General features: G+C 41.8%; 1 protein-coding gene across 1 annotated transcript; it reads right to left on the reverse strand.

Moving 5' to 3' along the window:
* Positions 1 to 369: 369 nt before the first annotated feature.
* slc6a17 (solute carrier family 6 member 17) lies at positions 370 to 12,390 on the reverse strand. Its single transcript, XM_041053817.1, has 11 exons — positions 12,090 to 12,390; positions 8,464 to 8,621; positions 6,506 to 6,632; positions 5,295 to 5,476; positions 4,419 to 4,529; positions 3,619 to 3,860; positions 3,304 to 3,496; positions 2,299 to 2,491; positions 2,042 to 2,201; positions 837 to 999; positions 370 to 732 (listed from the first exon to the last, which is right to left on the reverse strand). The coding sequence occupies exons 1-11, from the start codon at positions 12,388 to 12,390 to the stop codon at positions 370 to 372; spliced, it is 2,193 nt and encodes a 730-aa protein (XP_040909751.1).
* Between the last annotated feature and the right edge of the window lie 3,715 nt (positions 12,391 to 16,105).

Raw genomic sequence — 16,105 nt, forward strand, 5'->3', positions numbered from 1 at the left:
CATTCTTCCCTCTGTTGCCCTCCCTGTCCCTCTCTCTCTGCCCTTCTAGTACCTTGACAGATGGAAAAGCTGGTCAGATCTGATGGGACTCAAATTCCCATGATCCTTTCATCACAGCTGGGATTGACAGGCAATTAGCAGCACGGATCCAGTGGCAGGGAAGAAGCGAAGAACCACAGGTAGGGAGTGATGAAGTAGAGAATGGGGGATAGAGGGATTCAGCTCTGGGGGTTAAGGTGTGATGAACGCCACAACAGCCGGCAGTAAATTTTCTCTCCATCTTGACTTCCTCTGTTCCTCCCTTTCTTCTTCTGTCTCCCTCTCTCCAACCAGGGTTTAATGGACGAGAGGATCTATGAACTTAGTGGATCATAGCTCAGACTCAGGCGAGCCGATGTTCTGGTAGCCCGTCTTGGTGCTGGTGCCGTAGTTAGTGTTGGTCATCTCCTGAGTGCCACCGGGGCCCAGGTAAGCACGGTGGGCAGGCATTGGGGAGGGAGCCTCGCTGGGGTTCTTGCTGAGGATGAAGCGCTGCTCGTCCTGCTCTTCCAGGTTGGAGATGTCCTTCATCATGCCTTTACGGTAGGAGACAGACAGCTTGTTGGAGCCGTCTGAGATGAGGTTGAAGTGGCGGACGATGAAGACGATAGGTAGAGGCAGCATGGCCACAATAATGAGGGCGTAGGCCATGGCTAAAGCCCAAGGAGGGTAGCTGTGGAAGCGCTCTGAGCCCTATCAGGGGGAAGAAGATGGAGAAAAAGACAATGAGATATGAAAAGAGTGGAAAGAGGAGAAGAGGTGAGGAGAGAACACACTCGTAGAAACTGAACACTGACCTCAGACTCCACCCAGGCATTGTATCCTGCAGGACTGACAGCCATCTCGATAACAGTGGCGCAAATGAGCACCACCAAGACAGCTGGAGACACATACCTCCACATGTAGTAATAGAAAGAGTACGGCCTGAAACCAAGCATGTCTTCCAGATCCTGCATGAACCTGTGAGGGAAGGAAAGAAGAAAGGAAGAATAGAAGTCCCATCAGAAGATGCATTTATTAATCTTTTCCTTACAGACATTTTGACGTGTTATAACATGAAATACCCAGGTAACTGATGAAATTAATGGTGGCTGAATTCCATTTAGCAGCTGCGGTTTCAGAGTCCTGGTGTTGTGCATGCTGGCTCACCGTCACACTCTCATGGCTTATTGGGACATTTGAATAGGACAGAGGCATTGTTACTGGTTTTAGTGACACCTTTGTTTTTCCTGCTGTTGAGTTAAAATGTCTGCTGTGAAAAAGGCCTGTGTTTTGTTGTTCATCTCTTCTGTAAAACAATATCTAGAAAAACATTCTGTTAACATCTGTATTTACGTGGCCTTGAGGCAATTTAGGCCTCCACCAGAACACTGGCCACAGGGCGTGTGGCCAGTGTTCTGGCAGATTTTGGGAGGTTTTGTTTGTAAGTTACAGTAATACACAATCAAATGTGAGCATATTTCTCTCTGTGTAGTTAGGATTAAGGTGTGGTTATGGCCACTATCATCTATACAACAGAGAAATATGTAGAACAAGTTGTCTGTGCTTATTAGTCTGATGAAGCTATGAAGCCTGGCGTGCACACCAGTCTTTTACTGTGTTTGTTGTCAAAGAGCCACAGTAACAATATAATTTGGTATTTGGCATTTGGAAACACTTTGTGGTTGAATCTTTCAAATCCAGTGATTTGACACAAACAAAACAACACCACAAACCAAATGCTACTGTGTTGACACGAGCAGCACCCAGTAAACTTCTGCACACGAAAATTAAATTAGACACAATCTAGGTAAGAGGAAAAATATTTTGATTTCTCCCTCATTCCTTTAGAATGAGAGAGAAAGTGATCTGTGACAAGTGGACTGTGCAAGGCCACTCGACTAATTTTGAAACACATCACAGAGCTCTTTTTACAAATTGATCAGACATTGCAAATGTCTACCGGCACTAAACATCAACCAGATCCAAATGTGGCTTCAGTCCACATATCCGGTCAAGTTACCTCTTAGTGCCATAGATCCAGGCTACAGAGATGTTCTCCAGGATCACGACCACAGTGAGCGGCAAACCAGCTGAGTAGTCATCAAACATGGTGACAAAGTAGTTCCCTGAACGTTGCACAAACAACAGGCCCAACAGGAAAGCTATGACACAGCAAACCACTGAGGGAGAGAAAACGAAACTGTCAGAATCAGAAAAAAAAATCAATTTCATCATGTACAAGAAATTTGATCTGAATAACCAGAATCAAAGACTCACCACACAGGATCTCTTTCCGGATCTTGAAAGCGTCCAGTATGGGTGTGGTGATGCCGGTCATGGTGCCGATCATGCTCCCTAACCCCAAGTTGATTAGCATGAAGAAGAACATCACAGACCAGAAGGGACTGGCAGGGAAATGTGTCATAGCCTCTGTGAAGGCAATGAATGCCAGACCAGTGCCCTGAACCGCCTGGATAATGGAGAGAAGGAGGTGAAGAGGTTCATAGTGGTCAAAGGTGGTTAATGTGCTGTTTGGAAAAAAAAAAAGTCATCCTATGTGGAAAATGACCCAACTTAACTTCCATTTCTAGGTTCATTAATTATAGTACAGTCATTTAAGGTGATGAGCTCATACAGACATACTTTGAGTGTGTTAGTAGATAACACTTAAAATTCCAACATCACCAACAAGGCAGGCAAATAAAACAATGCAATTATGAATCACAGTGTCCTGACGATATATCTGTACACAGAATTACATTTGGTAGACCTATGCAGCTGCTGACAAAGGGGTGGAAAAAGACATTGCTTTGACTTTAGGGCCAATGTGAAACTGAACAAGCTGTTGGAAATGGCCAGGTGCTTTAAAATTCTTTAAACAGTCAACTTAAATAACAGTTTGATCACCATTCCCATGTTAAGATGCAGGTAATTGTACCAAATCCTCCATTCGCTTCATGATAAAGCGCATTAACCTTAGGTCAAGCTGACAACATACAAATGGATGATAATTTGAAAACAGCTTCTAATGCTGTCTAGTAAGTGTGATAATGGGTGTCCTGATCTAGAAAATAATGGTCCAGCAGGGAAAACATTATTCTGCCTCTCCTAATGGTGCTTCTTCGCCTCCGCTGTAACTGTTTATACAGTAGGACCACTTCTGTTGTATTATCACTTACACATATACTGCCTCTTTACATCTCAACTATTATTCACATGTTTCTGAAAACACAGATAAAGCATCATATTCTCATCTCAGCCTTTAAAGTCTCACTCGCTGACCTTGTTGAGTTCGTCCTCCAGTACGCAGGCGTCCAGGCCCAGCTGGCCAAAGCTGTCCTCCTTCACTGTCTTAATGACGCCGTACATCTCTGCGTAGTCCTGAGAGGACAAGTGGGAGAAGTTGATGTGAGGAGGGATGAGCTCTCTGCTCAGCACACCAGTGTTTAGGTAGCCCAGGATCTTCTCTGCATTCCTGCACACGAAAAAATTGCAGATGTGGAGAAGGTGGACGTGTTAGTGAGGGCAGCATATAGTGAATAATGCTGCCAAAGACAAACAGGTCAGGTATCATGCGTTTCAGTGTGACACACTCACTCGACGACACACTTCTCGTTCATTACATTCGCCTTGAACCCTAGAACAGCAAACACCACTAAAGTGGCCAGGATGGAGGTAACAAAGTTGATGATGGACACGAGCGCTGCATCGAAGTGGCAGTTGTTGTCCCGCTTGTTGTAGCTGGAGAAAGCGATGACGCCTCCAAAGCCCAGACCGAGGGCAAAGAAGACCTGGGTGGCTGCTTCTCTCCACACCTGAGGCTCCAGCATCTTTTCCAGCTGGAGGTGAGAAAGGAAAATATGTGAAAGATTTATTATCATTAGCAGTTCATTAGATAATCCAGCTACAAATTAATTCACATTTCCTAATCACAGAGAGCAAATAATTAAGTAACTGTGCAGCAATTCCCAGGAAGTAATGAAGCTATGCAGTGTCCATTTTTCTATGCAATCACACACAGTCACCACTAGAGGGAAACATCAACCCAGCACTTGACATACTGTGGATATTAATGTCATTTTCTAGGAGTGGATGTGAATGGCCTTGGTGGTGAAGTAGCTGAAACCATCAGACACTCGAGGCTGAACAGCTTCCATAGACAAAGTGTCAGTTAAGTTACATGTCTGTCTGGCCAACAGCCCATGAATGAGGGATCTGCTGTGACACAGCAGGAAGCTTGAGATCATATTTTCCCCTCCAACACATCACAATTACATTTTTGAGATCTTTACATGTTACCTTTATTCTGTAAAATGTCCCCCAGTCCTGCTGAGGTAACCCTCTTTTGGTATTGCTTACTTTTTTTTGGTCAAAATCACCACCGTTTTTCTTCTCACCTTAGGGGTGAACATGTGAGCGATGCCGTCCACCGCTCCCTTCAGCAGTAAACCTCGTACCAGGAAACAGAAGAGCACCAAGTACGGGAAGAGGGAGCTGAAGTACATCACCTACGAGAGAGAGAAAGTCAAGTACATCTCACAGTGTTGCCATGGACACGCTTTACTGAGGCCTCACACATGGAGGAGGAACACACACACACACACAGATGAATAAATCCCAAAACTGCTTTGTGTTTGCCTGGCACAGAATCTGTGAAATCTTACCAAATGTGGAGAGGACTCCATGAGGTTTGAGCAGATGAGTCAAAAATCCTTCCTACAGCATTTTGGGGAATCATTGCAGCATGGACTATGATAATTGGATTACTAAGTTTAGTGTTTAAAAAACCATGTCAGACCTTGGCGATTCGCTCTCTGTTGTGTATTTTCCTATTGAATCCGTGGGCTGGATGTTGCGCTGTGGTATATGACTCATTCTCTGGATCGAGATAACAGGATGTTGTTGCAGTTGTTGCAAAATGGGGCATTTTTCCGTCTACATCCTGAACCAGTCTTTGCTTGGTTCAGTTTAAGCTTATTAATGTTGCATGTCTCTCTCTTCCATAATATAGATGAGATCCAAAAATAGATGTGCTGATGACAGGCTTTAGTATATTGCCTTGCCTATTGACTGAAATGCATTAGCAAATTGAATAAAATACTCACTGATAAGGATGATTCATTGATTAAAAATAGAATTTTAAAGCTTTTGTTGAAATTATTTATTGTGTACGTCTTTATACAGCGTCTACATTGTGTTGAGTTAAATTTACATGGTTAATCTTTATTGTTTTCAGGCTCAGTGCCTGCTGTGAAGCCATGGACACACTGTACCTTCCCAGAGGATTGGATGCCCTTGATAACAGCCAGGCAGACCATGATCCAGGCCACCAGCAGGGACAGGGTCATCTTCCAGTTCAGGCCGCCAGTGTCGTCAATGGTGCTGGTTATATTCAGCGTCTGACGGTACCAGAAGTAAGTGGTGGCGGAGCTCTTCTCACACTCCGGCACCACGACTACAACAGTAACACGGAAAAAGAGCAAAATAAACAGATTAACTTGTTTCAAGTATTTTCTAAAATAAGTGTCATTTTCTTGATTTAACGTCACAAAGTTTCATTACTTCATGACTTATTTCAGAAAACTATTTTCCAAGAAACTCTTTAAATGAGTTTGTGTGTGTTAAAGAATTGTTCATCTCACTAAACTGAATTTTTCCCTTTTTTTTTACAGGAAGATGTCACTTTCTGCTCTGGGAAACTGTGTTGGGCATTTGTCACTATTTTCTGACACTTTGTAGACCTCCTTTATCTACAAAGTCACCAGTAACAATAGCTGTCAGGTAAATGTAATGTAGTAAAAAGGGACAGTAATGTGGAATGGAAATGGAAATGCCTGAGTAAAATACATGTACTTCAAAACCGTACGTTGGTAAACATACTTTCCACTCCTGCACATAGCTGAGATAAATCCTATTGGACACTCCACAGCATCCCCACTGCATTCATAATCATAAACAGAGCCGACATCCTGCCCTTGAATGCTAATGAAAGCTGATGCCCTTTACTCTGCCAGAGCATGTATGTGCCTCCACCACGGGCTGCCAGCTGCCAGCCATTCGAGGTACTGACTACTGTCGGCTGGGTCATACTGTCTGACAGGGCTCGGCCAGCACAGCTGCTAAGTAGGATGAAGTGCAGGACCATCCTGACCATAGAGACAGCACAACCGCTTCTCTGTTAGCCTGCAGAGACATGGCTGCTTGACTGCACAGTCACAGAGAAGCAAGCTGCTTCAATGCAAAGACACGTTCTGCAGCTTTAAGCACCGCCCTGCATAGTGTTCAGCTGCCCGTGTGTCTGCATCTGCTGAGATTCTTTGCTGAATATGGAACTGTCTTGAAGGACTCTGCAGTATTCATTTTTTTCTGTACTTCATGTCAAGGGATTTACAATGAAAGCTGTTTTGTAAGGGCCTTTGTCTTTTGCTGTACAACTCTATACTTGCAGCTTTGTGGTGCAGTGTATTGTGTTTTGTTGACTCACTGGCTTGGCTTCCATTTCTCTGGATGGGGCATTCAGCCCAAGGCAGTGGATACTGGAAAGACTGGAAGAAGTAGAAGATGCTCCAGCCGATAATGACATTATAATAGAGGCCCACAAAACCACAAACCTGAAGGGAAACGAGAGAAAACAACAACACTTGTCATTCCAAGAAGCAATCACAGAAATATACAAACAGCACAGGGGAGGAACAGCACGCAGTTTGTTTAAATGAACGCCTATTCTTGAGCCAGGGCAAAGACGCTGAGCACACAGCTTAAGTCAGAGAGCGTATGAATTATTGAGCTGTTTGCTCTCAGCAGCCAAGGCTGGGGTTCTCTTTGAGAAGGTATTTATAGCTGCTGAATCTCCCTCTGCCACATCTGAGCTGCCACACGCCTCATTGCCCGAGGCCAAGCCTCTCCCTCCCTTCTTCTACACTAGATTGATGAAATCACTATCAAAATAACTGACAGAAAGACTGACGTCGAAGAATCACTGAGTGACCGACTCAGACACTGAATTAATATGTTTTAGGCTGATGACCCTGATGAGATGGGGACATGACGGGTCACTACTCCTGCTGATGATGGGGACAGATTATGACAGTGATCGGCACTGGTCTTTGCATGCCACTCGCTGCATCAGGATGAAGTAAAACAAGCAGGCAGAGGACTGAGGTCCACACCACGTTAGTTGTCTCTGCACATAACATGTTTAACACTGAGCTGAAACGTGAAAGTGAGAGAAATTACCCTCTGAAATCCAACGCCAATTCTGTAACACATTACAGTTCTTCACATGGTGCTTTAATCATGATGTGTAATAAGTACAGCAGCCTAGCACATTACTGTACTGCATTTCATGAAGAGATCATAAACCGTCACTGATATCTTTATTAACGATTACTCAACCATTTATTAATGCTTACCAGATCAGCAAAAAGCTATTAAAAAGGATTGAAAAAGACATATTTGATTGTCAGTTTGTGAACCCACAAAAAGACCCTTTGGTTAGGGGCTTTGTTTTATTGCTTTACAGTCTCTATGGCCGACTGTAAAGTGGAAAAAATGTGTCGTTGGCTTTTCCAACAAAAATAGGACCTCAAATGTTTTGTAAGTCATAAATAGATCAGCCTACCTCCAGAAGGTAAGCATTCAGTTTAATGGGACAAGTTTATTTTCTGATAATCTAAAGAGACAGGTGTAAATAAAAAGATCATCTTTTCTTTATTCATGGTGGTCAACCTAAAGTCATGTCAGTCACAATTCACCCTGTGGGAAAAAGTTTTAAAAAATGCCCATAGAAACATCTAAAACTCTTCCTGCAGCAAAATACTCTTCGCCGCTGCAGATTTTCCACAGTGAAAACATCTGGATTACATTATATTCAACATGAATTCAAGATGACCCTGTGAATGAAACTACAACCATTTTATAGCCACCATTTAAGCCTTCTGAGGTTTTAGTGTTTGATAATTCAGTGACAGATTTTAGATGTGTACAGTATGACCTTACATAAGAAAGTTTTAATTATCTTATTACTCGTCTTATTACTGATGTACATCATCATTAAATGATTTTCTCTGGATGGCAATCAAATATCTCAACAACTACTGGACGTATTATCAAAGACATTCACGGTGCCCAGAGGATGAATCCCATCTCCTCTGGCGCCACCTTGAGGCTGACATTTTGTTTTTTTGTGAAATGTCTAAACAGCTGTTGGACATAAAATATGGTACAGAAATTTACTGTACATGCTCCAGAAAATGCACAATCCCTTAACTTTTCATGTAGTGCCACCATTTATTCCAAATTTCAGTTTATCAAATACCTTTGTTTATGATCAAATACTTGACAAATACCTGTAAATCCAGTATAATTAAGCCATACTGTAAAGTATTTCGAGTATGATGAACTCACTGGATGTCATGATAATGAATTCATGTAGACACTTGCCATCAGACTAGAAACTCCGATGCCTCCCAGCTGTGGGTAGACGTAGTTCCACACCCCGATGCTGCCACGCCTGATCCTCTGACCCACCGCCAGCTCCAGAAAGAACAAGGGGATGCCGATGAGTAGGAGGAGAATAAAGTAGGGCACCAGATATGCACCTGAGTCAGAGGAGGGACAGAGGGAAGAAGAATTACTGCAGAATGTGTATCAAATTTGCTTATTTTAATGTGTTTGAAATCTATGTATAGTGAAGGACAAAATCTGAAAGTATAAAAGAAGAAGGGAGATTATTAAATTCTCTCTGTCAGGTTCTATTTTTGAAGTCTATTCCCTTTATCCTCAAGCACTCTAGTTTCACTGTTTCCATTCCCTTTCTCTTCTTCTTTTCCCTCTCTCGCTTTTTCTTTCTCTGTCTTCATCTTCAACTTCTATTCACCGCTTTGTCGGATATGGACATCCTTTTTTTTTGCAGAGGGGACAATAGAGAGAGAGGGCACGTTCAGTCCTGCTTACGTCAAGACATGAAGGGGCACCATGGTGACAAAACCATCCAAAGCCAGAGAGGATGGGCTCCGACTGATGGACAGCTGGGGTGAGCAGCTTGTTTCCAGACTAAAAACAAATGACTATGACGTTTGGCTCGATCAAAAACACTGATAATGTCGTGAGTGGCTATTAGAGCTAGCAGCAGACAAAGGAAACAAAGACAGGAACACAGTATCATGTTACACAGTGGTATTATTATCTGGATCGTTAGAAGTGACTACTCTGTTGCTGCCTGCTTTTACAGATCTTTGATGTCTATTCTGAGCAAACAGACAAAACAGAGGAACACAAAATGTGTTAGTGGGGAACTGTTGAGGTAACTGCCCGCTGTATTGTTCTTCTTTCCAGGTATTGCAAATGAGCCAAGGTGGAGAATCCTTTCATGATTTACCCCGCCCCAAGGTTCTGACCCACTAGTAATTTGTCCATAGGATAGTAAAGTTGATTGGTCAGTCTGTTCTGTAATTTAGAACAGACTGAACAGATTTGCTGTTTTTGTCAGGTCTTGTTTACAGAGCAGCTCTGTATACATTCAGGTGTGGTCCTGCATGGTCCCCTTCCTGGGGGGGTCATTGTGGAGGTCTGTGGAAGTTTGCTTCATCCTTATGTTTTTGGTGACTTCATGACCTTTACAGAGCAAATTCAGTGGATAAACCTGGACTTAGGGAGTCAACTTCGTATGCTTATCATCTCACAATCCATTCACAGGACAAACTTAACATTTTTTTATTGTTGTTGTTGTTATTGTTGTTGACCAATTGGCAATAACGCTCAGTTGTGAAGATAATCTGCATGTTGTCCTAGACAACACTTTCATGAGCCTATATTTGTTCCAGACAGAGAAATCCAGAAGACATACAAAACTAGATCCTAGAAACTCAATGATGCAAAGATAAACCCCAGTTCACTGCCAGTACCTTCACTACTTGGCCATTGTAAATCCATAAAAAAAGTCGCTAGTGGATTACTTGGGACTTTTGTCTGGTCTGTAGTGCTGGGGCCTGCAGTACGGGCAAATCCTAACATCCTGCAAACAGGTTCCACGAGGAGACACAAATAAGATAATACCAATGAATTAAATTAAATTATTTATTTGTAAAGAATAATTTAGGCTAATTTGTGGCCGACACTGCTTCACAGAGGGAGACTTGGCGAGGTTGGTGAGAGAAATAAAGCCTGCTCACGTTTTTTTTTTTTTTTTCAATTTGTGTTCTGTTTCCATAAGTTTTATATTGTTGTGAACTGTATAACATTATTTTGTTTTGTTAGCAATTATTGTTAGTTTTCTTTGGTGTGTGCCTTTATAATAAAAGGCAATGAAATAAACATTAACTTAACAGTGAGAGAGAGTCAGAGCAGAGGAAATAATGGACGGGGATGGACAAGAGACATCACTGGGACAAGCCCAGACAAGACAATGCAGCACCTACCACTGAGTCAGCGGGGGATACACACTGCACACAAGTACATGCACACACCGTGATTAAAATGTGCAAATGCACACATATTCCGCTTTGTTATATCATACATTTCAAATACCCTCTTTACACACACCTCCCACACAAGGTAGAAGCAACAATATCTGAAAGCCCAGAAAATCAGTGTTTACTCTGCCACTTCCTCCATTTTAGTCATCACCACCCTCTCATCTTATTGTAATACCAGTAAATCAAAATACCAAAGAGATAAGGCAGAGAAACCTGAAAGAAAAGCAAATATAGACGAAACTGGATGATCTCTCAGCATCATACCAAACCTCTCAGTGGTGCCACATCTTGCTGAGGAGAAATTTCCTTATCTTGCTGCTGACAGCACAGAAATGTTGAAGAGACTGCTCCTCTGACTTGTGCATTTAGTTGGTTAATTGGTTGGCTGGACACAATTTATCAAAGAGGAGGAGGCTGCAGCCTCGTCAACAGGCGAACTGAGTAAGACTTAAATAAAAAGAGCAGTGCCGCACAGGCCATGATATGTACCGGAAATTTGGCATATAGTGAAATTAAAATGAAAGCTCAGAGATATGAAGAATGTAATAATAATTTGTTTTTTTTTTACAACTGGTTTGGAATTACTGATATTGACTAACGGACATGTATTTTGTAAAATGATAATATCACCACCATATGATCCTACCAACAGTCAGTAATATCATATTATCACCATGGCTTAAAGGAATTTCTTGAAATTTTGGCAAACATGATTAGTTGTCCTCTTGGCAAGAGGACAACTAATCATTGCCTCTCTTGTGTCTGGGCGGTAAATATAAAGCTCTCTCTCTCTCTCTCTCTCTCTCTCTCTATCTGTCTATCTTTGGTGAAACCAGTATTTAGACATGCCTAACAGCAGATTTTCTTTTTGACATAGTGGATTATTTCTCACTATACTCACTCCTCTGACTGTCTAAACAGCAGATGGTTAATGGATCACAATAATGCTGAAAGTGCGTCTGTATGGTATGGAGATGTGGCGGCGCAAAATTTTTAGGTGGTTGAAACCATTACCTCGCTGGTTCATCCTTGGGTGAAATGTTTACATGATGGGAAGAGACAACCGTGTCAGTATTTAATTACTTTATCTGGCACTGAGGAAATAAGATCTGAATTAGCTGCAATTGCTGAAGTATTTACTTCTGTAATGTGATGCAAATGCAGTTTTTATGAGATAATACATTACAGCATTATTTTTCATGCCAATCAACAAGAACACTGGGCATTCGAGAATGTGGACAGTGAAAAAATCCCATGCTCAAACAAAAGAACAAAAATCAAAATAGTAACATACTATTAAGTTAACTGCTCCCATCTGGTCACATTTTATTGAGGATTTTACAGGACCTGTAAAAAAAAATCACATTAACAGCCTCGAATCAGCACAAGATTTCTCGTTGTTAACAATTACTCTGCACCCGAGGGTACACATGTTCACCATGGGTGGCCCAATTAGGAACCGACTTCCAAACCCGGAAAGTGTTACTACGCTTTGCACATTGGTCTCCACAAAACTTTCAGGTTTCTGTGGTTCAGACAGACACCGAATTGCTAAAATGCAACAAAATCATGTGCAGACATCCATTCACCTACCTCCTCCGTTCTTCTGGCACAGGTAGGGAAACCTCCAGACGTTGCCCAGTCCCACAGAGAAGCCCACCTGGGCCAGAATGTACTCCAGCTTGTTGTTCCAAGCTGGTCTGCCATCCTCAGCGTCTGGGTCAGGGGAGGGTAGCAGGGCCTTTCCTGGAGCAGTCGAACCAGGACTCAGGCCCATACTCATCTGACTGCTCTTATAGTCCATGGGGTGCTCCAGGGACAGCAGGTCAGCCACAGACTCAGTGACAGGCTCAGTGCTGTGCTCCCTCTGGGTCACCTTGGTGTTCTTTGGCATGGCTGCGAGATAGGACCTCCTTCAGGTGGGTGAAGTGGTGGCAAGGAGAGGAAAGAGTGAGATGAAGAGGTGGAGGATACTGGGAGGGTGCCAGGGAAAGAAAGTTGTGCTTTTTTCTTCAGTCTATGAAGAGAAATAATTGGAGACAGACAGGAAATGTGGGTATTTTGAAGAACTTTTGCACATTTTCTACTTAAACCATATAATGTTTTTGTAACAAAGTCTTTACACATGAAGACCTTGAAGTTTTTCTGTAATTGTTTATCTCTCATATCTGCATTTGGTGATCTCTTCCATTAGGAAACTAACAACACTGAAACTAACTGTATGGCAGAACATTAAGCGAGGCAGACGACTTCGATCAAAAATAGTTTCAGAAGTTTCAAAGAGTTAAAGGTCGGTTGCTATTCCAGCTTTAGCACTGTAAGCAGGTTACAGCAAATTAGAGCTGCAATGATTTATTGATTAGTCAGTCATCAGAGAAGTAATCGGTAACTAATTTGATAATCGATTGACTGTTAGAAAGTTAGTCATTAAGTCATTTTTCAAGCAAAAATGTAAAAAAAAAAAGTGCATTTCAAATATTTCCTTTGTCTTAAATAATTGAAAACTGAATATCTTTGAGTTTTAAAGTGTTGCTCTGACAAAACAACAACAACACTATGAAAATGTCACTTTAGAGTTGGAGAGACTGGGGAGTTTAATTTTCACTATTTTCTGACATTTTACAGACTAAAAGATAAATTAAGAAAATAATCAGAAGACTAATTGATAATGAAAATAGCTGTTAGTTGCAGCTCTGCAGTAAATCCATCGGCATGCGACTTGTTTGGATTAACAATGAACTGGCTTTATGTCTTGGAAGACAATAGTCAGTCAAAAATATGTCATAAATCTTAAAGGTGTTGTTTAACAGAGTGTATGGACTATAATATATGATTTTAATAATCAAGTAATCCTTTAAGTCATTTTTTTAGTTTAAAAAAATGGGAATATTTACTTGTTTCCTAACTCTTCAGTGATAATAATCAATATAAAAAGCTATGCCAACTTGCACTTTGGGAAACTGTGACAGGCATTTTTAAAAAAAAACTTTTTTCTAACTAAGTCAATCAATAAAGAAAACTCTTATTTGCAGTCCTATACAGCATCACAGGAAAACAGTTCGAGAGCCAAACTCGTGACAAGTAACTTTAACCATTTTGGTTCCAAATCATGTCCACTGTTTCTCCTGTTTTCTAGTTAGCACACAGAGTATTTTAAAATGGTGGGAAAACTGCTGCACTTTACAACCATAAGTGAAGTATTTGTGTAATCCACTTCATTATGGTGAATGAGACACACAGATTGAATTACAATCCATTTCACAGCAGAGCCCATTATACTAAAGTTGAGTCATGTGAATAGCATGAACAGCAGTGAGCTGCCTGTCTGTGTGACTACTGGTCTCAGAAAAGGGCAGAGCAATAAAACTAAAGCCTCTAAACACAGATTTCATCAGTTATTAGTGTCTGACTGACTTTTCTTTTTTTCTCTTCACACACCTTCAACATCTTGTTTGCAGGTTAACATTTCAGTTGTTGTGATGAAAGAGTCCAGTGCTCCAGCGTTAACTGGCTGCTATAGAGAAAATCTGTCTGGAAAGTTAGCCTCTCCAAGTTCTTTGGCATTTGTTACCATATCACAGCCCCTTTTCAAAAATCCGCTAATAACCCTGCAATCCTGTGTGTAGTCCCTCTCTGGAAAGGAGCTGGTGTAGATCACAATGCAGCATAAGAGCTACTGCATCAGAAATTCCAGAGGGTCTGAAACTCCTGCATAAATGAGGATTTTACAAATAGCTACTGCTATTGGTTTTATCCGCAGCGGTGAAGTACCCAGATCCTGACACATCTCATCTTGTGATCCCTTTAGTCAGCAGAAACCAAACTAAAAAATAGACACTGACGATATGAGAACTCCACTGATTTGGTATTAAGTTAAAAAAAAAAAAAAATCTAAATAACTGAAGAAACAATCTTCTTTTACTCTTTAACATCTGGAATTTGCTGAGCGAAATAACACCTGCTCTTTCACGATGCTAGCAGAGATGGTCTTTATTTCAGGTGTGGTGCCCCCCTCCCCTTCTATGAAACTCTGTAAACACTGGAGACCTGAGGGTTTTAAATTAAAATGGAAATTTGTGACTGCAAGCATGAAACATTCAAAATAACAAGATGCTCGACCCTCAAAGACTGGTGTTCCTAATTACATGAAAACATTGTGAGACAGTTAACATTTACTATACATTAACTAATTACCTAAAGGTTAGCTTAACAATGAGTGATGCAGACAACCTTGGTTGAATGCCAGAAAAGCCGCTTCACAGGCAGAAAAAGTCTGAGACCAGACTTTGAACACAGATTTCTGGTTTAGCTGTGTGGGATGAACGAGGTCGGAGTTTTCATTCTGGCAGCTCAAAGGCAGAGAATGGGAGCCAGAGGTGTTTGATCTGGAGACAAGGCCTCTAATCTGAAAACAGATGCAGCCGACTGAAATCAGAGCTTGGCTTTTATTCACAGTGACTTCTCAAGAACGGTTGCCAGCCGGCTGGACTCTAAAGCCCACCCAGAGGCCGCACCAGCAGCACGCACATCACATTCCTCAACAGTGGCGACGGGCCCCTGCAGTCACGACACGCAGCAGCTCCGAGGCTGCTAGCTCCACACAGATCCCAGAACAGCAGTGACCTTTTCCACAACAGCCTACAACTACACAATACTGAGTCATCACTGAAGACTCTCTGAATGAGGTGTGAGGCTATGAAGTGAATGTTTGCCAACAAATATGATTTTTTGGTCAAGCTGCTGAGTTTTTTTTAGAGTAGAGTTAGAATTCTGAACAACTGTTCACATACTGTTTTGCCCTCCTTTTCAAGCAAATGGAAATGTTGGTATAGTTAGTAACAAACTGCCCCATTTACTGCTCATGGGTTAAGATGACGGTGGCCTGTTAGAGACATATGGCTCAGAGATTTTCACTTTGGCTTTCTAATCATGTGCAGTGAACGTTTTCCATGCTGATGCAGACATAGACCTGCAACTTTTCAGAGTTTCGCAGTATGTACTGACACAGATGGCATATTAGAGAGACAGCAGGACTTCACATACAGTGCAAGACACTGTTACAGATAATGACTGAGTAATCAATCTCTATATGAGGGAAACATAGTGAGTGGCCACAATTGCTTTTCTTTTGCATGATACTCTGAAAAGGTGTACTGAAGAGGATAAAATGAATTAAGCCTAGAACTGGTGAATAACCTATTAATGCAAAGGAAAAGGTGCTATAGAGAGTGAATAGTGTATATACACTTAAAAGAGAGCATGATGGTAGCAGACCCCCATGACAAACATGTGCGTAAGCCTCCAGGGATGCAGATGTGTATTCCTGGAATTACATATTCCAGTGTCTCCACAGACAGTTTGGTGTTGATTATGTAGCAGCACAGGTTCTCTGTCTATGTCTGCTCCAAAGACATGCTCCACTTTTATCTAGTCTGGTTGCTAAGCAATAGCTCTTCCTGCAAAACTGAAATCCCATCCCTGCAGCATCAGTGGTCGCCTATCTCTCCTCTCACCATCTCAAATGGACAGACATGATATTCCCTGAAGGACAGCTGCAAATAACATGGAGCTGCTGTGACAGGACTGTGGGACAAGATAGGTTGTGGCAA

Source organism: Toxotes jaculatrix, chromosome 2 (assembly GCF_017976425.1).
Source record: "Toxotes jaculatrix isolate fToxJac2 chromosome 2, fToxJac2.pri, whole genome shotgun sequence".
Taxonomy (NCBI): domain Eukaryota; kingdom Metazoa; phylum Chordata; class Actinopteri; family Toxotidae; genus Toxotes; species Toxotes jaculatrix.

Coding starts and splice junctions, on each gene's coding strand:
- slc6a17 (XM_041053817.1), bottom strand. CDS start 12,390: ATGCCAAAGAACACCAAGGTGACCCAGAGGGAGCACAGCACTGAGCCT. Junction 4,530..5,294: donor GCATCCAATCCTCTGGGAAG/GTACAGTGTGTC, acceptor TCTCTCTCGTAG/GTGATGTACTTCAGCTCCCT. Junction 2,492..3,303: donor TGGAGGACGAACTCAACAAG/GTCAGCGAGTGA, acceptor TCCATTATCCAG/GCGGTTCAGGGCACTGGTCT.